The sequence below is a fragment of the Trichosurus vulpecula genome, chromosome 9 (genome assembly GCF_011100635.1).
Source record: "Trichosurus vulpecula isolate mTriVul1 chromosome 9, mTriVul1.pri, whole genome shotgun sequence".
NCBI classification, from domain to species: domain Eukaryota; kingdom Metazoa; phylum Chordata; class Mammalia; order Diprotodontia; family Phalangeridae; genus Trichosurus; species Trichosurus vulpecula.
Genome location: NC_050581.1, coordinates 30,474,445 through 30,499,523, shown reverse-complemented (window position 1 = coordinate 30,499,523; position 25,079 = coordinate 30,474,445). Strand labels below are relative to the sequence as shown.

Sequence of the window (25,079 nt, the reverse complement as noted above, 5' to 3'; positions counted from 1 at the left end):
TTCTCCAACTCCCACCACCTCATTCCTTATTTCCATTCCCTTCCATCCTTCTACCCCCAAGTCCCAACCAAATGCTGCCCACTCTTTCAAACATATTTTCTGAAATGCTTATTCCATAAGCACCAAATTTCCCTTTGTCTTTAATATTGTCCACTCCCTTTTCTTCTATCTACTAGCTCTTACTCAAATGAGGCTTCCCTGATGACAGAGACTCCCTGGCCACCCTTTTTGGGACTAGCTGCACCCTCAATCATTACCCTCAGCTCACTGGTTAAGGTGGGGGATTTGGAATACTCCTTGCAACTCATTGCCACTTCCAGGTTCTCCCCATCTCCATCACTCAGGAACCTCTTTTATTTTGATGTGCATGCTATTCCCAATCAAAAGGAGGCAGCTAGTTGATACAGTGGATAGAACACTGGCTCTGGAGTCAGGACAACCTGAGTTCAGATCGGCCTCAGACACTTATTATCTGTGTGACTCTGGGCAAGTCACTTAACCCTGCTGGTCTCAGTTGCCTCTGAAAAATTAGCTGGAGAAGGAAATGGCAAACCACTCCAGTATCTTGGACAAGAAAACTCCAAATGGATTACGAAGAGTCGGACATGACTAAACAAACAGAATCAAAATCTTGATAGGTGTTGTCTGCAGACTCCCAGGTCACTCTCCTTCATTCCTCAGTGAGCTTGGTACCTGGTTCTCATTTCTCTCTCCTTCTCAACTCCTAACTTCATAAAAGTGACTTCAACATACATGCTGACTCTCCTTTAAATAGCCTAACCATTCATTTCCTCAATCTTCTCACTCCCCATGACTTATTCCTCCACCCTACCTTAGCCACACACAAAGATAGTCATACCCTTGATCTTCCCATTACTCATAGATGTACCATCTACAACTTCAGGAATTCCGAAATTCTCTTATCTATTGGTTTTCCATCTCCCCTTCTCCCTTTTCTTACCAAATCCTTCTCTTTGTCTACACTGTGATCTCTGATTCCTTGACTGCCCAATTGTCTCTCAGGCCATCTCCCAAGCACTAACCATTCTCTCTTCTTCTACATCTTCAACTCCATGCTGCCATCTTCTTTTGATTCCCTGGTCCTCTCATCATATCACCAATTGTGCCTTGTCAAGCCTTAGCCTTGGATCACTCCCAGCCATGTGCTACTGAATGAAGGTAGAGAAAATCATCCAACTGTTCTGATTGGATTGACTATAAATTTATGCTACATAACTTCAAATGGTCCCTCACTACTTCTAGCCAATTCTTCTATACTGCAGTGTTCATAGTAATTCTTCTAAACCTTTTCATCCCTTCTCAGACCTATCATGTTTCCTCTTCTTCCCATCCTCTCAGCTGAGAATCTTGCCTTATATTTTATGGGAAAAAAATTGAGGCCATTTGCCATGATCTTCCTCTTCTCTCCTCATTCTCATCTCATCTCAGATGCCTTCTGCCACAATCTCCTCCTTCATCCCGATCTTGCCCAAAGAAACAGCATTACTCATTACCATGTATGTATGTATCTATCTATACTCAGGCACATACCATCTAATCTGCTCCATTTTTCCTGCCTGGGCTATGTCACTCCTTCTTAGGCAACTTGATGGCCCTCTGCCACCAGCAGCTGATCGTGTTAGTTCTGAACTTAGTGCAGACACCTAATCAGCTTTAGCACCACACACTGCAGAACTGACAAACTCAAGGGATCCACCAATTCAGCAGTAGTCATTACAGGAGTGTGCCACTATGCCCAGACCCATTATATTTCAAGAGACGTTTTTAAAAGGTTCTCTAGATTATATGGATATAATTCAATAGTAGGGTCCTTTCTAGTCAATAGAAACCACCTGGTTTAGTCAACAGCAGGGTTTCTTTTGGAAACTGGAGTCTGAAACTTTTGTACAACTCTTCACTTTCCTTATTACCTTAAAAAGGCACCTAAATTACATTAAAATGAGTACTTTTTACTTTTGAAATAGATCTACATGTTCTTTCTATTTCTTCTTTACCCTTTAAATTTATAACTTGCTAAATTAATTAAACTTTTCTAGAAGCTTGTTCCATTTTATCTAAATATATGAATAGAAATATACAGAGTTGAAATATTTCATCACTTCTCTGAGAAAGATTCAGTTGCACAATTTACAATTGTTCTGATTACTGGAAAAACAATACAAAATGACATTATTCTCACAAACAAATAACATTAACAGAGGCCTCATAAAATACCAAACCATTCTGACCACTTTATGGGAAGAAAAAATGTTATGAATATTTCACTGAGATATCACTTCAATTAACTGAGGCCATAGCAAGAATTTATATATGGGACTGAACATTTTCTTCCCACCAGCTTTTGAATAACTACACTGTAGTTGTTAGAAAACCAGAACCCAGATTATAAATCCATATTATGAGAAACAAGTCATTTAATTCCCACTAAGTTTTTTGTTCTCGTACTCACTAAAAATGAAAATGGCATTTTAGCATTTCATGAGACAGAAGTAAATGACCCTGAAGGCTTTAAAGTACTTTACTTGCAAATTATCATGAAATAGTCAGTAAATAAAGTGTATGCTCCACCAGATATAATCAATTTACATTTAAATATATTGCTAAATATGAATTTTAATAGCATCCATTCATATTATAGCTGAGCCACAACCACAGATCTGCATAGCCACTATAACGAAGATTGTAGAGGAATACGTTCAGGAGCTGAACAAAAGTTAACAACCTAAATTTATTTAAAATAAGCAAGCTTCTGACTATAAAGTTTACCAACTATTACAGTTATCAGAGAATTCTGAAAGAGTCTGATTTTCCATATGAAAAACACCAAAATGGAACATGGAAAATAAGTACAATATTTTCTGACTCCGGATTCCATAGTTTTAGGTTGTTTTCATTTAATAACATTTCAATTCAGTAAATGAATAATGATAGAAAAAGCACTGGATTTGGAGTCTTGAGGGCCTATGTTAAAATGCTGGCTTTGCTACTTAGTCCTTGTATGACTTTGGGCAAGTGACTGAGCATCAGCTTCCTATATATATGAGGGGTGTGGTCAGATAGAAGTTTTATGATGCAGCTTCCCATCAGCTTTCCTGACACAACATTCTCCCCCACACAAGTACCTTTGACCCCAGTTTCTCTGAGGCATTTGGCACTCAGGCTTTTCAGACTTGGTGGGTGTCTGAGACATTAAGTAGCTAGCTAGCTCTACCCTGATGACTGCCTGACCAGCCATATTTCCAGATGAAAAAAAGAGGGATGTTTCCAGAGAAGCTAAGACCCACTGTATCATTGCTGTAGATACTTGTTGCATATCCTTACTGTGTAGGGCAAAGTAAACCTCATTTTTTATGTTCAGTGATTCATGAGTGCCTCATTTTGCTCCAGCATCAAACCTGAACAAAAAGAGTTCAGACTAGAAAAGACTCTCAGGTCCCTAACAGCTCCAAATTTATGATCCTGTGAAAGAATCAGCATGCCAAAATTTTAGGAAGGAAAAGCCTTTAGGTGTGCTTTGACATCTTAATAATGAATGGCCTTTAGCAAGATGAAAACGAAAAATAAAGCTAAACAAAGAAAATAAACCAAAAAATACAAAATAGTTGGTCATCCAAAGAATATGGAGATAAAAATAAAAATTTAAGATGTCACTTCAAGAAATTAGACTTCTCTAGCTCACAGAGTGGAAAATGGGGAACATACTATTGTCTATCTGGATAACACTTGGGTTTCCTAGGCCTAGACACTGATTTAAAATGTAGGCATTGAAAATTATTTCACTACTTCCTAATTTTTAAATATCCATTTGACCTGAGCACATTTTGCATATGCTACTTCCCAATCCCTTCTATGTATGCTTCAAACCTACCTATCCATACTTTTCTTCTCAGTTTGTTCTAGCCAGTGACCGGGTGTTGTGAACACAACATTCCCTTTCTCCATTTATACACTTACTTCTGGTAAAAGCAAAGCTATGATTTCATTACAGAGATTATTAAAAAATGATATTCTTTGCTACTTTAGCTACTTTGTGGAAGTCAGAACATATGGGTAGTGGGTAGGAATCTGTAAAGAAATAGTCTCTGTTCTGTTTCCCAGAACGATCCAAAGCTTGTTGTTATGGACACATCTGGAATATTCAATTCTCTCATTCAGTAATCATTTATTAGGCATCTAGTAGATAAATCCAACACACTGGCTATGTGCTTTTGGGCAAATAATTTAACTTCTAGGTACTCCAGGACAGAGATATCAAACTTTTAGGCTTGTGTAGGCTGAAGTGTGCTGGCCAAACCAGGATGCAAATACAAAATGTTTAACAAAATAAATAAAAATACAATAAATGCAGATGATAATTTGGGGTTTTCTAAGTCAATTTGTGGCCTGTAGGGATCATTTTCTATTTGCGTTTGACACCACTACTCTAAAAAGATCACTCCAGGGGTGGCTAGGTGCCACAGTGAGTAGAACACTGGCCCTGGAGTCAGGAGGATCTGAGTTCAAATCCAGAGGATCTGGGTTCAAATCCGGACTCAGACACTTGACACACTGACTAGCTGTGTGACTTTGGGCAAGTCACTTAACCCTAATTGCCCTGCCTTCCCCCCTCCAAAAAAACTAATTAAAAAAAGATCACTACAATTGTCAGTTATAGAGGAGGTGCCCATTTGCACAACTTCACTTGGGGGTTCCCTAACCCAGTGAAATCAAAGGCCTGGTCCCTACGTGGTAGGCATTGTGCAAGGTGCTAAAGATAAAACCCTGCTCTCAAGGAGTTTAAATAATTGAGGGGAGACAGTTATGAACATAAACAAGTAAATACACAAATAAAATATACAAAGTAATTTCTGGAGTTTAAAGAACTTGGTTCTCTGGCAAATGTCAATGAGGTACATCACTTTCTCAATAGAAGTGTTTTAAGGATGCCAGTTCCACTTTTGGTAGTAGCAAGTTCTGGGAGTAAAGTCTATGGCTATTGATTGGAGAATGATTAAACAAAATGTGATAAATTAGTTGTACTGTAGGGCACCTTGATGGTGCAGTGGATAAAGTACTGGGCTGGAGTCAGAAAGAGTAATCTTCCTTAGTTCAAATCTGGTCTCAGACACTTACTAGCTGTGTGACCCTGGGCAAGTCACTTAACCCTGTTTGTCTGAGTTTCCTCATCCGAAAAATGAGCTGGAGAAGGAAGTGGCAAACTGCTGTGGCATCTTTGCCAAGAAAACCCCAAATGGGGTCACGAAAAGTCAGATACAACTGAAACTATTGAATAAGAAAAATTGTACGGTGCTATAACTATGAATATAAAGAATACAGTGAAACAAGAAGACAGGAACTGATGTGGGGTTAATTATGTAGCCAGAAAAACATACACAATGAATGGAACAATATGAATGGAAACAACAAGAAACAACTAAACTGAAGCTATGTAATTATAATGATTAAGCATGGCTATGAAGGAAAGAGGAATGGCATCTTTCTTCTTCGCAGAGATGGAGGGCTATGGAAGTGCAACACTGCCTATACTGTGAGTCTGGTAATATTAATGTTGCCAAACTTTCTACCTTGCCTCCTCCTGCTACTCCCTTTCCCAATTTCCCTTGTATTCTGTTACAAGGGATGGTTTTCTGGGAAAAGAAGGTGATGTGAAACCCAAAAATATCAATAAAAATGTGGGAGTGTGGGCAGGAGGGTATGCTAATTTCATGCTTCTAGAAACCTTAAAAAGGCCTTTTGACCTGAAATGTTTGAACATGTTAGCTTAGTATTATTCATTATAGGATCACAGATCTAGAGATGAAAGGTGCCTCAGGGACCATTTAGTCAAATCCCTTCATTTCATAGATGAGAAAACTGGTACCCAGAGAGGTTAAGTGACTTGTCCAAGGTCATATAGATATTAAGAAGGCACGATTTGAACCCAGGTCCTTGGACTCTAAACAGTGCTCTTTGTAATATACCATATTGCTTTGATTGTACAGCCTGAAACTGGCTGACCAATTGGTAATTTTCTGTCTTCCGTTTTTCTATATCCACTTTTTCTATTTCAATTCATTTCTCTGAAAAGCTGATATGGAATTACCTACTCAATCAAAAACACAAAACATTGATAATAATTTATAAGCAAATATAGCTTCATTTCACTAACTTTATTTTGTATTTTACAACTCACAAATTATCTTTTAATTTCTTTCTGAGCTAAATCTCTTCATTAACATATGTATGTAAAATCTCCTATGTAATCCTTTAAAACTTTATTTGGTATACCTCACGTTTTTGGTGTACAGACATTAACCTTTATTTTTTTTTCAATGCAGTATGACACATACATTTGACATTATTTCTTAGGCTTGGTCTATAGGAATTATTCACATTTTAAAAATTAGGAATGGGATGCCTAATAACACATGAAATTAAAAAAAAAGACCCTGGCTTTGAGATAGTACATATAGCCATCTTCATAAACTAGAATGACTGTAACAGTGCATATGCTTACATGAAGTACATGGATGGGCACATTCCAGATGTTTAATGCACTCTATGAATAGCTTGCTTTTCATCTTGGTGGTTATAAGTCCATTTGCCTCAAGATATACCAGAAAGGTACTTCCAGAAGTAGGGAGATCACATTTGAATGACAAAGCTTCTATGTCTTTTATTCTCCTTTGTAACGAGGGGGCCTTTTTTCTTTAAAAGCCAGAAGACCTTCAAGTCTGTCTTTAGTTGGAATAGTCTAAGAACAACAAAATAATATGTAAGTGCTAGAATGACAGATCAAAGGGAAAAATACATAAACTCTATGGTTTTTAAAAACAAGTTATAGACCATAAAATTCATGAGAAGAAAAGCAAAAGAAAAAATACAATAATAATTTTCAAAATTCTCTCAGTTATTTTCCCTCACAGTACAGTTTGAGTGACTTTTTTTTCTCCTTTGGTACATGAAAATATCTATTTCTAAATTATTTTATTCAAGAAATAACAAGTACTCACTAAGCAGTTGGAAGTTACCTTTTCAGAACAACACAAAAATATATTTTGCTTTTTTAGGTAAGAGCAGACATGACCTAAAATGAATTTAAATTTTGTGGAGAAAAATGATAAAAACGCACATGATGTATACATTGCACTTATTTTTGACTGCCAAAGTAAATATACTATTTAAAATAGTTACTTCAAAAGGTTGGGACTCAGGACTATAGTTCATTCTCTTGAACTTTTGACAATTAAGAAGATATTAATTAGGTAGATAACTAATCAAAATACTGAATTTTGCTCAAGGACCAACGTTCCAACCTGATTTTGGTGTAGGACAATGGTGTCAAACTCAAATAGAAACAGATCTCTGACAATTGAATATTAGCTTAGAAAACCACAAATTAACATTATTGGTGTTTTATTGTATTTTTATTTATTTTGTTAAACATTTCCCAAATACATTTTATCTGGTTCTTGCCCAGCACTGGGAATATAGGCTCCAGGTTCTGCTTGCCTTGAGTTTGAGACCTCTGGTGTAGGATAAGACCTACATTAGACTAAATTACTGCTATGAACACATATAACACCACTCTAAATACTTAACAAGTTTTTATAACTAATACAATCTAGTAAGGAGAAGTGGTCCAATTTGGGGGACAAAGAAATTCCAAACTCTTATCCTCTACCTCCCTATTTGCCTGTAGGGTAAGATACCAAACTGACTGTGTATGTTATTCCTTCCTTGAGCCAAATCTGATGAGAGTAAGGTCAACTCATTCCCTTTCACCTCCCCCCCTTCCCCTCCATCATAACAGCTTTTTCTTGCCTCTTTTATGTGATTACTCCCCTACCTCCCACCCCCGAAGGGCATGCATTCTAATTACCCCTTCCCCCAGTCTTCATTTATTCCTTTTATTTAAGATGTGCGTTTTAATATCTAGGACACGTATCCATTTGGAGCTTATCTTGCAATATCCTTCATTCTTGAAGTGGACCATGACATCAGGGAGGTGATACCGTGACATTCAAGTGATAACACTAAAGCACTAAAAAGCATTAATTTTAATCCATCTCTATATAACTCTTGTTGGAGTTATTTATATCAAATCAAACAACACATAATAAAAATATACTATGAACCAAGAACTATATTAATTACTGGGAATAAACAGGAAAAACAATGAAATCCCTGACCCCAGAAGCTTACATTCTACTATTGTTAAATATTATTTTTTAAAATTTATTGAAATGTAACTTAACTTTAAAAATTACCTGAGCATAACAGGCTTCTTCTATTGCTAAACCTGTGATTAAGTCCACCTGGGGAAAAAAAGATATTATTTATTTTAGAAAGAAATAACTCATATGATACATATACTATAACCCAATTATTTTAACCTCATCTCTTCAAAGGCTAGAGATTAGGCAAGAAAAAAGTAGAGCTGGGGATTCAAGTCCAACTTACAAAGCAGAAGAAAGAAGTCTTGTGCTTCACCAACTTTTCTTTTTCTCTCCCTTTAAGGGACAAGGAGGAGGATGGAAAAACCTCTTATCAAAGGGAAAGTTGGTTTTTCTTTGCACTGGAGGTGCTCCGCATCTCAGCTGGGACATAGGACTGGCAGAAGGAGTTAGAAATTGCCTTATGCTGACACAAGTGGAAATGGTTACTTTGAGAGAGTTGGAAGATACCTGACCAAGACCCTTGTGGCCATCTCTCAGGGGGATATACTGTGCTAGGGCAAATAGCTCTTTTGGCTATAAATATTTAAAAATATTCCACAGTCATATATACATATGCATTTATGTATATGTATACATGTATGTATGTACATGTGTGTGTATGTGCATGTATGAAACTTTTGTTGGAGAAACTTTCCCAGTTAAATGTTTTTCTTCTAACCTTAACTTGTTGGCTTTCTATATAGGGGGAAAAACTTACACAGCCAAAACTTCCATTTTATATTCTGTGATTCTCTCCCTGGTGTGGTCATGCATTGTTCCTCTATTCATAGATCCAAAAGGCAGTTTTACATCACATCACCTTCATTTACTCCTTTTATTTAAGATGTGGCTTTTAATATTTAAGACATGTGTCCATTTGGAGCTTATCTTGCAATATTCTTCATTCTTGAAGCAGACCATGACATCAGGGAGGTGATGCTGTGACATGCAAGTGGATTTGGATTTAAGGGAGGGAGGGCTGTGCAAAGTCACCAGCCTCACTTTCTTCTCCAGAGCCATCTGGGTCTAGTGGCAAGACACAGATCAGGAAGACTAGAAACGGCCCTGGATGTGGTAGGAGACTGGATTGCAAACTATTTCTGTTTTGGCCAGAAAATCTGAGGGTCTTCCCCTCCCAGATTGATTTTTTTTTGACTAGGTAAAAGAGGCCATTGTTTGCCTCATTTCTTACCTAGCCTTAATCACTGAATAGGCATTGCCTCAGTCAAACTGAGACCTCTTAAAGATCTTAGCTTAAAAAGGCCAAGGTCTCCCACTGCATCAAGGGCCATCTCTAATCACCCTGATCTGTACTTGCCACTGGATGCAGATGGCTCTGGAGGAGAAAGTGAGGCTGGTGACTTTGCACAGCCCTCTCTCACTTAAATCCAATTCATTTGCATGTCATGGCATCACCTCTCTGATGTCATGGTCCTCTTGAGAATGAAAGACAAACAACAACAATCTTGTTATATGGTGTTAGGTGTAGGGCTAAAGCTAATTTTTGCCAGAATGCTGTTCTGTTTCCCCAGTAATTTTTGTCAAATAATAATGAGTCTTTATTGCTGTGGCTATGGCCTTTGGGTTTATTGAACACCAGGATACTAAGCTGATTTGTTTCAGTGTGTTGTGTACCTACTCTGTTTTGTAGAGCAAAAATCAAAATTTTTAATCAGTTCCAAACTATTTTGATGATTATCAGTTTTTAGTATGGTCCTATGTCCTCTTCCTTTGTACTCAATTTCCCTTGGGATTCTTAATCTTTTGTTCCTCTAGATGAATTTTTTTTCCTTTCTTTTGTTATTTTTTTTAAAGAAAATTCTACAAAGTGAACTTTTTGGAGTTTGAAATGTATAGCACTGCATAAGTATAGTGATTTAAATGATATTACCCTCTTTATTATACTGGCTTGGCCAACCAGCAAACAATTACTATTCCTCCAACTAGCAAGGTCTATATTTATGTAAAGAGTGTTTTGTTCTTTTATTTATAAAGTTTCTGTCTATGCTGTTAGATAGACTCTTAAATGTTTTAGATATTTTATAGTTATTTTAAATACAATTTCTCTTCCTACTGCTTCCTGTTGAGTTTTGTTGGTAATATACAGAAATACCAATGATACATATGGAATTATTCTATATCCTGCTACTTTGCTGAATTTATTGTTTCCATTAATTTTAAGTTAATCCACAACATTACCTAAGCTATCATACCACCTTCAAAAATTAGTAATTTTGGTTTGGACTGGATTATTTAAATTCGCCACTTTGTCTTTAATTTGTCTAGGCTGGATTACTGAAACACTCCATTTTGTCTTTAATTTGGGTATTTTGTTTTTATAAATATTCCTCCATTTTATTCATCAGTTTTATTGGTAAATAATTGAGCAATTTTTTTCATGATTTCTTGATCATTATATCTTGATATCTAGGCTCCTGGATTTTTTTCTTCTTCATTATTTTCAGGTAGTCCAATTATCTCTTTTTGATCTTTTTTTTTTGAGTTCAGTTGTTTACATATGATATACATCATTACTTTAGTGTAGGGCAAGATAGATTTCTATACCCCACTGCCTGTATATTTTATTTCCCAGTTGCAGGTAGTAACAATTTTTAGCATTTGTTTTTGAAACTTTGAGTTCCAGATTCTCTCTCTTCTTCCCTCCCCACCCACACTCATTGAGAAGGCAAGCAATTCAATATAGGTTATACATATGTAGTTATGCAAAACATTTCCATAATAGTCATATTGTGAAAGACTAACTGTATTTTCCTCCATCCTATCCCACCCTCCATTTATTATATATCCTTTGACCCAGTCCCTTTTCAAAAGTGTTTGCTTCTGACTACCACCTCCTCCAATCTGTCCTCTCTTCTATCATCTCCCCTTCCCCTTATCCCCTTCCCTCCTATTTTCCTGTAGGGTAAGCTACCCAACTGAGTGTGTATGTTATTCCCTCCTTAAGCCAAATCCAATGAGAATAAGGTTCACTCATTCCCGTTCACCTCTCCCCACTTCCCCTCCATTGTAACAGTCTCTTTTATGTGAGATAATTTACCCCATTCTATCTCCCCCTTTCTACTTCTCCCAATATATTCCTCTCTTACTCCTTAATTTCCACAATACTTGAATTGTTTCTTTCTAGCTGCTTGCAATATTTTCTCCTCGACCTGGGAAATCTGGAACTTGGCTACAGTATTTCTAGGAGTTTTCCTTTTGGGATCTTTCTCAAGAGGTGATTGGTGGATTCTTTCCATTTCTATTTTCCCCTCTGGTTCTAGAATATCACGGCACTTTTCCTTGATAATTTCTTGAAAGATGATGTCTAGGCTCTTTTTTTTTATCATGGCTTTTAGGTAGTCTAATAATCTTTAGATTATCTCTACTGGATCTATTTTCCATGTCAGTGGTTTTTCCAATGAGATATTTCATATTGTCTTCAATTTTTTCATTCTTTTGGTTCACATTAAGATACTTACTAGCTCTATGATCCTGGGCAAGTCATTTAACCTCTCCAGCATTAGAATCCTAATCTGCAAAATGAGATGGTTGATGATCTCTAAGATCCCTTCCAATTCTAAATCCACGGTTTTAAAAACCAATGAATGAGTCCCTTCCCTCAAGGAACTTGCATTCTGTTAGGTGCATCAACATGTACATAAATATGTGGGTATACATACACACAAAATAAATACAAGATAATTTTGGGAGGGAAAACACTAGGAGCTAGGGGCACAGGGAGTAGCTTCCCTTAGAACATGACTCTTAAGTCGATTCTTGAAGGAAACTAAGGATTCTAAAGGGCAGAGTTGAAGGTATGGGGATAGCTAATGTAAAGGCATAGAGTATGGAAAAGGACTGTCACATGTGAGGAATAATAAGGGGGTCAAGAATAATAAGAGGGTCAGTTTAGCGGAAATGTAGAGTGCATGAAGCAGAGCAATGTATAATAAGGTTGGAAAGATACACTGGGCTCAGGCTGTGAAGGTCTTTAAATGACAAACAGAGGAGTTTATACGTAATCTAGAATCAATAGAATAAGCAACATGGTCAGATCTTCACTTCAGGAAATCTCCCTTTTGTGGCTGCTGGAAGGATGAATTGGAGTAGGGAGAAACTTGAAATAGGGAGATTAGAAGACTACTGCAATAATCTAGAACAGGGCTGTCCAACATGCAGCCTAAAGGCCGCATTAAGCCCCAAGTGTGATTTACGCGGATGCCTAGGAGCATAGAAATTTACATAAATGCTTTAGTAAAGGAAGCCAGCTATGCAGAGCTCTCACTAAAATTGCAAATCAAAATATACTGTCTATTGTTTCAATAAAAACGTAAGGTTGGACAGCCCCAATCTAGAAGAGAGGTGATGAGAGCGCCTCAATTACGATGGAGTCTGTGTGAATAGAAAGAGATGAGAGACCTAAGAGAAAGAAATAATAAGATACTGGCAAGTCAGTGAATATGTGAAGTCAGTGGGAGGGAAGAATAGAGGGTAAGACGGATGTTGAGAACCTGCAAGATTGGTGGTAGTCTTGATAGAAATAAGGATTTTCAAAAGAGGGGTGGGTTTGTGAAAAAAGATGAGATCTATAACATGCCTTACTCTATCCTACTGCTCACTGGCCACTACCTAGAAACCTAGAGTTATCCAAGGGGTAACTATCATAGCTTCTGGGGCCAGGGTTTGAGTTTGCTGGAATAAATGAATTTTCTTAAAGGTGGCTGCTGTGGGTTCCTGAGTACCGATTAGGTTATACCTACTCCGAGGGGCTGGGGCCTGATGCAAAAGTGGAGAGGCTGGGAATCTACACAGTGATGGAAGTCAGCATAGATAGGAAAGGAAAGAACTGGGTAGTATGGGTAATAATAGGTAAAGGGGGTGTTGAGGCTATTTGTGAGAAAATTGGGAATGCAATCCATCTTCTCACTCTCTCATGTCCATGGGTCATCCCACAGTCTCTAGAGGATAAATTCATTAAATGTTTACTATGCGAACTAGAATTATGCTATGCAAAACAGTCTTGATCTATCAAGGAGCATACCAAGAAAAAGACAACATGGAAATATTTTGGGGGGGGGGGGAGAGAGAGAGAGAGAGAGAGGGAAGATGGAAGGCAATTTTAGAAGGAAAGGCCCTAGAAACTTGAGAGTGGGTAACACAAGTAAAGGCCACCAGCAAAAGGTGGGATTTGAGTGCAGTCTTGAAGGAAATGAGGGAAAGCAATAAGTAGTAGGGGTAAGGAAGGAGATATCACTGTGTTGAGTATGATTATTGAGGTTTGTTACTACCAAATTAAAAATCAGTACCAACCACAACCTCAGAAGAATAAAATCAAAAACAGAGCTACAAAAAGAACAGTCACATATTTTTTAAATAGCAAGCCACTGTATTAAGTGGTATTTGTTTTCTTTATTCTTTTACATTTCATTTGAACACAAAAGGCACTTTCCAAACATTTAAATGACTCCTCCCCACAGCCTTTACAGAATATTATTTCCCAAGAAAAGATTACACTAAACTGCCTAATATAATCATGGTGATTATGTCTAATAGATCGTGTTATTCACTTTTCTGGTTTAATAGCATTTAACAAAAAAGAAGGATGTGTGCTATAGTTTTTATATCTCAGAATCAACACTATCTGTTATATTTGACTTGAATTTTGCAACCAGATATAATTTCAAAAGCTATAAATAACTTATGGATCTTAAAAAACATGCTATTTTAAATGCTAATTAAATCCTTTCCCCCAACAACAAAGGTTCCAATGAACTTACCTCCATGCCTTGATTGATGGCTAGTTTTGCCACTCTCATTGCTACAGGCCCCTAAAATTCACAAGGAAGAAAAAGAGATTTTTGGATGTATATTTATGTAAATCAATCTTTGCATACCTAGTATAATGCAGAACTCCTTTTAATCAAATTTGAATCATACACAACAATAATACCTTTGAAGTGCTATAAGTAGATTGTAGATTTCTTTAATTATAAATATGCACAAGGATCTAATAAAAAATACATTTAGATCCAAACCTAGGCATTTTGATGTTAATGGTTACAATTATTTAGCTGTAATGTTATTGTTATATTAAATTTAAAAAAAACTTGTTCCAATAAAAACTTAGAAAGGAGGTTGAAAAGATGGAATTTAGGCATATTTCACCATAACAGTAATAGCTCACTTTTATTTGGCATTTTTCCTCTCCTAGCATGAATTCCAAGTTAGATATATTAATAAAATAAATACTATCACCGCACAGTGTCCTGAGAGTAAAAAATGGAGACTGGCTGGGGATGTTCTGTTATAGCACTCCAAGTATTACTATATTTTTTAAGGAAGTCTAATTTGCTTACTACCATGTAAATAGAATTTACCCAGGAGGAAACTGTGCGTGTGTGTGTTTTTTTTTTCTAATGGGTTAAAGATTTTTTATGAATGATCAAGTAACTTGTGATCTACTTAATCTTTTGCGAACACTTCTAAAGAATTCACTGGAAAAGAAGGCCTTCTTCTATAAGTTCCTGTGAAGTCATTATTAGAAGTCATGCCAATTAGATTCTCCTCAAACATCAAATATCTAAAACAATTTGTTTCAAAGATAATTTTCTGACGCAGTACCATTTGAATGAGAAGCAGCTTTGGGAAGAACGTGACCTATATTCAAATTCCACCTCTGACAATTGCTAGTGAGGTAATGGGCAAGTCTCTTGATCTCTCTGAATTTCATTCTGTTGTCTGAGACTTACCTAACAATTCAGAGATGAGGTACTATTCTGCATTAGACGGAGGGAATTCCCACACCTGCAAAATCAGATTCTTGATTGTAGCTACAAGTTGGCTACAACTTGTGTTGATATCTCTTAGGTTTTCTTATGAATGGGATTTCTGGTTTAAGAGAGATACGTGCTAAGTATATTAGCTAAATCATTTTTTCAGGAATGATTTAATAATTATCTATTTTTATTTTAGTACAAAACTAAAGGAAAATAATCTTTATTTCCTTTCATCATCCCTTTCTTACTTCACTGTCATAACTTTCAAAATATTTATGGTAAAATATTTTTGTATAAAATGTAAAAGCTTTTTAAAAATCTGCTTTGAAATCATGCCTGATTTAACTTCCATTATAAGCTAACTTGCTTATATATTAGAATATATATTCTTCTCTCTTCTCAGGTGTAAACTGAGAATTTTAGACACTTTGGGCTCAGCCAATAAAGAAATGAAATAGATGAATACCATATTTAAAAAGATTTTTCTATTATTTAAAAGAATAATCATCAAGAATAAACTAAAGGTTCTCATCTCAAATTTCATTTAGTAACACTCATAAATACAATCTTTATAAATTTATAAATTTTTCAAAGTCTTTTTAAAAAATTTTCCCTGGAACAATAAGTCTTACAAGGCAACTCAGCACACAAAGAAAACTACAAAACAGCCTAAATATGAAAGCACTCCTCTACCTTCTGCAGTTGTAATTCTAAAGTAACAAAAACCCAAAACAAAACAAAACAAAAAACGGGGACAAATGATTCTAGGAATCATATAGTCTTTGGATTGTCTATCAATATTAACTCATCTTATTTCTAAATACGGGAATTTCTAAAAATTTCTTCAGTGATCAACAAATGAATGTATTACAGGAGACACCAAATCATACAAACTTTGACATTTTCAATATAAATGAAACCAGTATTCACAAGGAAGCTAAAAGGAAAGATATCTTCCAGGCTTTCTTAGAGAAGAAAAAAAAGGAACTGGCATACTACGTTTTATCATGCAACCAAAGGCAACAAGAAATGTCATTTTATGGCAAATTCAGTTATCTTGTATGCAGGGCTCATGACAAACATAGGTGAAAGAAAGCTACCATGAAGATAACTGCAGCTTAAGTGTTAACATTTACTGAAGAAAATACAGATATGGAGAAATTCTAAGAAAAACTTGAGAGTGAAGAGTGACAGAAATTGATGAGCACCAAAGAACATTATAAAAATGAAATAACTTGTATCTTAATAAGTAGTAAATGACTAATTACCGGTGTGAGCATCATTTTAAAGTCAGCTGCCCTTCTACATTAGATCATTGACCTTCTAGAGCAAATATAAAAATCAATTCCAAATGAGAAAAATGAAATGAGAAGAAAAGGTATGCAGTAAAGGCAACTCCAAACGGATCTGTTTAACAAGCTGTTGATGCCAAAAAAGTGAAATGTATTAAAGAATGGACATCAATAAGGACTGTCATCACTTCTTAAAGAATTCAACTGATGTAAATTGGTGGCCATTATGAGGAAAGCAAATTGTTCTAGAAGCTGTCTCTTCCAGCCAACATGGAAAAAAAAAGGCAACAAGAGTTTAGACAATGAACTCATTTGTAAAATCTTATGGAGGAAAATTGTTAGGCTTCCTCTAAGGAAAAAAAAAACTTCCTTAAATTTTTTCCTTAAACTTCCTTTCAAAAACAATTAGAAATATTCAAAAATTGAATAGGTTGCTTCAATGAAGTGGTGAGTTTCCCCTTCACTGAAAGTCTTTGAGCAAAGGCTAGAAGACCACTTGTCAGGTATGTTGTAAAAAGGATTCTTTATGACCAATGAATTTATTTCCAACTCTGAAATTTTGTATGTGAAGATTATGAACAAAATAGTCTTACAGATAGCAAGCAGTAATGAAGAGGAAAAACAACTTTGCAGAAAGTTCAGAGAAACAAAAAGTTATACTGAGGGTCCAATCTAATTCTTAGATTAAACTGGAAGGACACAGATGAAATGTGAAACAAATCTATAAGGATTTTTATAACAAAGTTTATCGTCACAAAAGACAATGGAACTAACATATTTAGATTTTAATATCAGTTTCTTTTATGCGGTATGAGGAAGTAAGAATGCCAATAAGAAAACAGATGGGAAGAAAAAGCTGAACTAGATCAAGTATAATTTAAAGATATTTCTTGTGGAGGTGAATTGATTATAAAGATATCTGAAAGATCAGATGATGCTAGTACCTGGGAAAAACCACCTTAATGTTACAAAAAAGACACACATACACACACAGAGCCATATAACTACTAATTCATATGCCTACTTTCCCCACTTCTACAAACTGTGTATAAAAATACTCTGTACCTGACTTTTGGCATCCTCATTGACAGTATGAAGAGGAGATGTCCCTTGAACTCAAGTAATTTATAATACACTAAGGGAGAATAGGTACGTATACAAGTTAACTACAAAAAAAGTATGTGATTGTAGTGGCCCAAGGTTTATAGAACTTTACAGGAAAGCTTCATAGAGGATGTAACATTTAAGTTGGGCCATTAGGGGACAGACAGTATTTTTAAGAGGATAAGACAGAGTTGAGGGCAGTCCATTAGATGAAGCAGCATGGCATAGTGTGTAGAATGTTGGACTTGGAGTACTAAAGATATGGATTAAAATCCTACTTCTGACATTCACTATCTATGTGGCCACAAGTTTGGCCTTTCTTGGTCTATTTCTTCATCTGTAAAATGGGGTAATAGTATTGTAGTAGTACTTAGCTAAAGAAACAGGCTGGCATAGAGGCTGGACAACCAGCCTCAGAGTCATTAACACTAGGGGCTCAATCCTGCTTCTGACCCATGGGGTTGTGAGACTCTGGACAAGGAATCATTAATCTCTGCCCCAAGTAACTGTTTATGACAACCCTCTCCAGTCCACATTGCTAATTTCCACAGATTTTTCTCTATCATGACATAGAAACCTCTTTACTCTGGAAGCTAACTTCATTCCTGGACTACTGCTTTCACTTGAAGTACTTTCTTCCTTTGAGGATGCCTCTTCTTATTGGATGTTTCCTGCCATAATCTCCAGTTTGAGGACAGCTAGGACAAAGAAGTCTTCATTTCTATCTGGCTGCACTGCTGACTTATTGCCACAGTACTTTCAACCATGCTTCCAAGATGGATATCTTTATATCTCTCCTTACCTTGTGACTCTCTTTTATATTGTTTTACATTATAATGTAATCTCCTTGAGGGCAGGGGCTGTCTTTCTGCTTGTGTTTGTATTCCCAGGGCTTAGCATAGAGTCTAGCACATAATAAGCACTTAATAAATGTTTGTTGACTGAGTGAGTAGACACATAGAGGCAGTATGTTTCTTCACTCAGATCAGGTACTTACACTGTCAGTCCCTCCACAAAAACTTTTCTGCCTTGCAGGGTTGTTGAGGCTCAAAAGAAATAATTTAATAAAAATACTTTGAAAATTTAAAGTATTACATATTATCATCAGTTATTGTTACTCAAGGTGAAGGAAAAAGCATTAAGAGAAAATATGGATGTGGGAATGCAGGTAGAATATATGGAGAATAGCTAATTAGTGAATTTTTGCTATAGCCAAAATATATGTGAGGAGAAGTAGTAAGAAAAAGTTAGAAAAGGAGGTTGGGATTAATTACGGAGAGCTTTGTATACCGATCTAAGATAGAGACTTTATTTATTAGTTGGTAGAAAAGCTTTGAAGATTTCTATGAATAGGAGCAAAACAAGTATGTAAGCGGATAAATGCAGGAGTAAAGCCCCAGAAAGAGTGAAGAAAAATCATTTAATGGACTGTGCCAAATCCTTGCACTAAATGCTATTTAGTGTCAGATTTTGAACCAATTATAGTTTCTGTAAACATAGAAGAGAGGGGTCATTTTAGAGAGTGTGCCAAATAGTGACTTTGTATCAATAGAGTCATATACTATAATAAGTAAAACACAGATATGTGCAGCTACTTTTAAAACTGAACACTGAAAATGTATATGAATTTAATATTAATATTTGGAATATTATGCTGACAAAACTCCAAGAACCAATTAAAGAATTAATGAAATTTATTATGGGTAGAACAAGATATTAACCTACTTAATATAAGCTCTCAAGTCAAGTTTTATTTTAAATCTTACTAAAATCATTGCTTCTGTTTATAAAGATGAGAACAATGTGTTAAAGGAAAGTATAAGGTACATATATTGAATAATGAGGGGAAAAAATGAAAGAGTAAGATACAAAGCCAAAATAGAAAGAAATGGATTTTTTTTTGTTAGATTAGCACATCACCTATTTCACAACTTAAAAGAATTTTTCTTTTAGGCAGGTCACATTTTCAGTACATTTGCTTACTATTAGCCATTTTATCAATCTACTATAAAGCAACAACAGGATAAAAGACTATAATCAGAAATACCTGAGGTAAAAATTCTCTTGCTAGGGCTAATGCCTTTCTGTAGGCAGCATCCCCTGTTTCATTTTGTTCTAAAACATGGCTGATCAGTCCTATTGATTTTGCTTCCTGGCCATCTAATACACGAGCAGAGAAGATCATTTCCTTTGCCAGAGCCATGCCAATGACACGAGGTAATCTTTGTGTTCCTCCTGTAACATGAACAAAGCAGAAAAAATGCAAGCAATAATTTAACACAAGCTTTTAAATGTAACATCAGAGAGCCCCAAGTTTTAATATAAAATTTTCATTGATATTTTTTATTTCTAGCTCTCCTTCATCTCCAAAATGTCCCTTCCATCTCTACTACTAAGATAATTGTCCTTCCTGAACAGGAATTTTCTTTTAAAGAGAAAAAAAAAGTATTACAAAACTAGTCAACACATGATGGTTGAGTTTGGTAGAAAATCCATACAAAGGTGAGAAATATGTATACTTTTTATGATTCCCATTCATTAGGCAACAGGTTAATTATAACGAACTTTTCAAAAATTCTATTCAGATGTTTAACTTCTTTCTTTGTTTTTATTTTTTTGTATTTGTCTAAATCTGAAAAAAAAACACCTTAATTTCCTCAACAATTACTGTGCTGCCTGTTTCTCTCTGTAGTTCAGTAAACATTTTTGTTTAGGTATTTAAATTCTGTGCCATTTGGTATATACACACAAATATATAGTATTTTTTCATTGATGTTATTTCATTATAGGTGATACCTTAAAGCATAATGTAATTTCCCTATCTTTTTTAATCATGAACTTTTTTACTCTTGCCTTATTTGAAACCATTATTGACACCTCTGTTTTTCTGGAATTACTTAAAGCATCTTAGTTGACATATGAATCTCTTGTAAATAAAATATTATTGATTCATCTTTCTAATCCATTCAGCCCCTCTCTTCAATTTATAGGTGATTTTATTCTATTAACATTAATGACTTATGATTTAGGACTTATGTCCTATGATCACATTTTCTCTCTCTCAAAGAAGGGGAGAGGCACAAACATGTATTAAATAGTTATTATTAAGCACTTACATGCAAGACATTGTGGTAAGTGCTTTACAAATATTATGAGATCCTTTGAAACAACCCTATGAAGTGGATGCTATTATGATACTCATTTTATAGCTGAGGAACTAGAGCAGAGATTTGTCCAGGGCCAAAGAGCTAGTAAATGTTTGAGGGTGGATTTTGAATTCAGGCAATAGTGATTCCAGGTCAGAGCTCTATCCACTGTGCCAATAAGCTGTTCTGCTATTACACTCTCTACTCCTTCCCTCCTCCCCTGCCCTGAATAAAGAAGGTTGTAAAGAAAGTGATAAGTATGAACACTATAGTGAAGTGATGTGTTGCTACTCCTTTGCCCTTCTTTTTTTCTGGCAGTTCAGATCTAAGATACTGGGTTTTACTTTTTCTTTTTAAATTTAATATCCTTTTCAATTTCTGTTATAATCAGCAAATGATCATTTTCTATCCCATATACTTCACTTTTTTAGGAATCTGAACAGAATGCTTATTGCAAGGAAAGTTCAACATGCCTCAATGATATTCAGTTGAAGAAAGTTTTATTTCACTGAAACTTAGAGGAAAAAAAACTTTTGTAGTACTATAAATTTAATAAACAATTGGTAGAAACATGCATGTAATATGTTCTATATATTTACATTTGTGTATGCATATTATATTCATTTTTATATCATGCACATAGATAAAATAAAATAATGTATAATACTAGTACATTGTTATATTCATTTACACATATATGTATTCATTTCATATATGTGTATGTGTATTCATTTATATATGAATATAAAAATTGTTATATATACCCAACTTCATTTTAAAGTGAAAATCCAAGTAGAAGTTGAAGGTATATAATAAAGTTTGTTTTGAAAGATAGCAGCAGTTCAGAAAAATGATGCACTAGGTGATATTTTAGAGTGGTATGATAAGTAACTAAAAATTACAATTAAAATCTAGTTGGTTGGGGCAGAGCTAAGATAGCAGAGTAGGAGAAGTACAGTAGAAGTTCTCCAAAACAACTATTCCATAGGGATCTAGAAAATATGCCAGAAGAAATCCTGATTAGGAAAAAAAAATCCTAGTCATATTTCTAGCTTAGGGCAGCACATAGGGAGACAGTCTTTGGACTGCTCATGTGGAGAATTTCAGGTGGCAGCAAGTGAAAGAGGACTGAGATTTTGCATCAGGGCGAGACAAGGTCCAATGGGGGACCCTGACCTTGAGAAGGATGCAGGAATGGGTGTCATCCAGCAATTCTGTCATTCATTACCCAAACATGGCTCATGAGCATATAAAAGAGGAGTCTTGTACTTTGGGGTGGCATTCCAGCATAAAGAGTATTTGCAGGTTATGTACTGAGTTGGAATAAGTTCAGAAACAAACAATGGCTATGTAGCTTTGACACCTGGAGTTTAGTAGGTTTTCAGTTATAGCTTTCAGTCTAGGATGAAGCCTGCAAGGGAATATCCACGAAAGGAATTCCAGACCAAAGGGGAGCCAATAGTTTTGTCACTTTGAAAATGCAGAGCTTTCCAGATGGCTGAGAGAGGCTAAATTCAGCATCAGTTTACCAGAACTTCCAACTAAGGCAAGCCAACAGAAGCATTATGCAGACCCAAACATAAATCTAGAAATTGCAGAGCTCAGACTAGGAAAGGAGTGACCAGACTTTTCCTTGGAACAGAACACTTTGTGGAGCACTGAAAGCTTGGAGATCACCAACCTAAGCTGTCCTTGAGATTCTGGAATAATGCAACACTCAAAATGCCAAGAAAGCAGGAGGACCTGAGGATAACAACTCAGCTCAGAGACTCTCTCCAGAAGTATATAGAGCCCAGCCCTAACATAAAGGCCAAAGAAGAACGAGCAAGCAAAATATTAAATAAATAAAAAATTCCACTATATAAAGCTATTATGGTGCCATGGACACTCAAGACACAAACTGAGAAGCAATTATGACTCCAAAACAAAGCAAACCCTCTGTAAGCAAAGCTTCAAAGAAAAGCATAGTTCAGGTACAGGAACAACTAGAATTCTTTGGGGAATGAAGCATGAGTTGTTTTTGTAAGTCAAAAAATTATTTAAAAAAATCAAATAAGAGTGGTAGAGGGGAAAATGGAAAATGAGAGCTATGGACAACAAAAGATCTGGAAAGATTAACAACTTGGAATGAACGAAACTTTACTGAAGCAACAGTCTTCCTGCAAATGAACATGTACAGAATTGAAGATAATAACTCTATGAGACAATGAGAAATATGAAAACAAATTGAAAAAATAGAAGAAAATGATGGGTATTCTATTGTAATGGCAAGTAAAGTGGGATTTTTTGTTGTCTTTTGTTTCGGAGTGCTTCTCAGCACTAAGTCAATCAAGTGCCCTTGAGTCTTGCCTTTGTTTCAATCAACAGTCTTTGATTGAATCGGGAGTCTTTGGTGACCTGCTTAAGTCATGGGAAGGCCTAGGTCACATGGGTATGAATTGCATGGTTGTGAAGCCCTCTGACCCTGAAGAAGTATATCTATATATCTATATATATAGATATAGATATATAGATAGATAGATATAGATAGATATAGATATAGATATATAGATAGATATAGATATACTTACACACACACACACACACATATATTTATGCATATACACATGCTGAGGTTAGCATTTTGTTTGGGGCTCACTCATTGGAAGAGTGTTGGTGTGAAGACTCTGGGTAGCTGTTAAGGAGCCTCCCCAGCTTTGAAAACCCAGATCTTGGTATATCTCTCTCTGGTAACTATGTACATATAGTTTTGGTCAGACAGCTGGAAGCCTGTCTGTTAAAGTTTGTATTATTTACTCTGTTTATATTTTCTCTCTTTGTAATTTCTGTTTATATTTGCTCTGAAGTTCAGGATGCTGAACTAAGTGAATGACATATGTATGTTTAATTAAAGTTAGACTGTAAACCCCTTAAAGTTGCTTTTCTTAGAATAGCAGATCAAAGAACCTGTGCCAGTGGCCCTCCTGTGTGCTGGTGCTGTTGGTCTTGTTGCTGGCCTTACACAGCCACAGTAGCTGAAAGTAACGTTGTTCCGCCTATAGGAAAAATAATAGATCTGGAAAACAGGTCAATGGGGAAATAACTTAAGAATCACTGGACTACCTGAAAGCTGCTGATCAGAAAAGAGCCTAGACATCATATGTCAAGACATCTTCAAAGGAAATTGCTCAGATGTTTTACAAGCAGAGGGCAAAGTAGAAATACAGAGTACACTGGTCATTTGTGAAAAAAAAACCCAAAATGACACTCCCTAGAATATTATTGCATCAAGAGCTCCCAGGTGAAAGAAAAATACCACAAAATGTCTGAAAGAATTCAAATACTGAGGAGCCACAGTGAAGATCACACAAGCCTTAGTAGACACCAGATCATATCAGAGAACTTGGAAAAGGATATTCCAGGAAGCAAAAGGTATAACTTACAATAAAAATAACTTACCCAGCAAAACAGTATGGCGGGAAATAAAGGACTGAAATAGAGGACTTCCATGCATTCCTGATAAATAGATCAGAGCTGCATAGCGATTTTTTCTTGTTTTATAAGGTAGCAATATGGAAAAACCAAACCAAACCAAACCAAAAAAAAAAAAAACCAAAAACATTGGTTGGTTGTTGTCCTTTGTTCTCAAAGAGGACCAAAATGACATAACTATGTTGGAGTCAAGGTACAGTGTGTCTGACAGTTGCTAATTAGACCAATAGGGGCTCAGAAGGCTCTAGTACAGGTTGGGCACAAACAGTCCACACTTGGAGTGGAGATGTCTAAATCTGCACATCTCATGTTTCTTTTGAGTTACTGCAGTTCTCCTTCGCTCATAGAGCACAGAGCTTTCTTTGACGTGGGCATGCCTTTCTGCACAGTCTTTTACCAGTGACTCCCATGTTATATAATCAATTCCAAAGTTCTTCAAAGAGAACTTGAGAGTATCCTTGTGTCACTTCTTCCAACCTCTGTGTGAGTGCTTGCCTTGTAAGAGTACTCCATAAAACAGTCTTTTAGGCAAATATACTTTTGGCAGTCAAACAACACAGCCAGCCCTTTGGAGTTGAGATCTCTGCAGGAGGGTTTGAATGCCTAGCAGTTCAACTCAAGAAATGACCTCAATATCTGGTACCCTATCTCGTCAGATGATATTCAGAATCTTCCTAAGACAATTCAAATAGAAGCAATTCAGTTTCCTGGCATGACTGTTATACTGTCCAGGTTTCACAGGCATAAAACAATCAGGTCAATACAATGGCTCTGTAGACCTTCAGTTTGGTAGGCAGCCTACCTCTTCTCTCCTACATTTTTCTTTGGAGCTTCACAAACAGCAAGCTAGCTCTGGCAATATGTGCATCAACTTCATCATCTATGTGTACATCCTTGGAAAGTATACTGCCAGGGTAAGTGAACATATCCATGGCAATTCAAATCTCTCCATTTGGTATACACAATGGTTCCATGTACTAGATGGTGAGAACCTGTATTTTCTTGGTGTCAACCATTAGGCCAAAATTAACACAAGCAGCAGAGAACTGATTCATACTTTGTTGCATCTCA

General features: G+C 36.0%; 1 protein-coding gene across 1 annotated transcript in view; it reads right to left on the bottom strand.

Moving 5' to 3' along the window:
* Nucleotides 1–2,523: 2,523 nt before the first annotated feature.
* AUH (AU RNA binding methylglutaconyl-CoA hydratase) overlaps nt 2,524–25,079 on the bottom strand; it is a 254,386-nt gene continuing 231,830 nt past the window's right edge. The window contains exons 7-10 of the mRNA XM_036739162.1: nt 19,439–19,626; nt 13,997–14,047; nt 8,271–8,318; nt 2,524–6,754 (exon numbers count right to left, since the gene is read on the bottom strand). Coding sequence (XP_036595057.1) covers nt 6,677–6,754; nt 8,271–8,318; nt 13,997–14,047; nt 19,439–19,626 — 365 coding nt within the window. The 3' untranslated portion in view covers nt 2,524–6,676. The remainder of the gene's footprint in view (nt 6,755–8,270; nt 8,319–13,996; nt 14,048–19,438; nt 19,627–25,079) is intronic.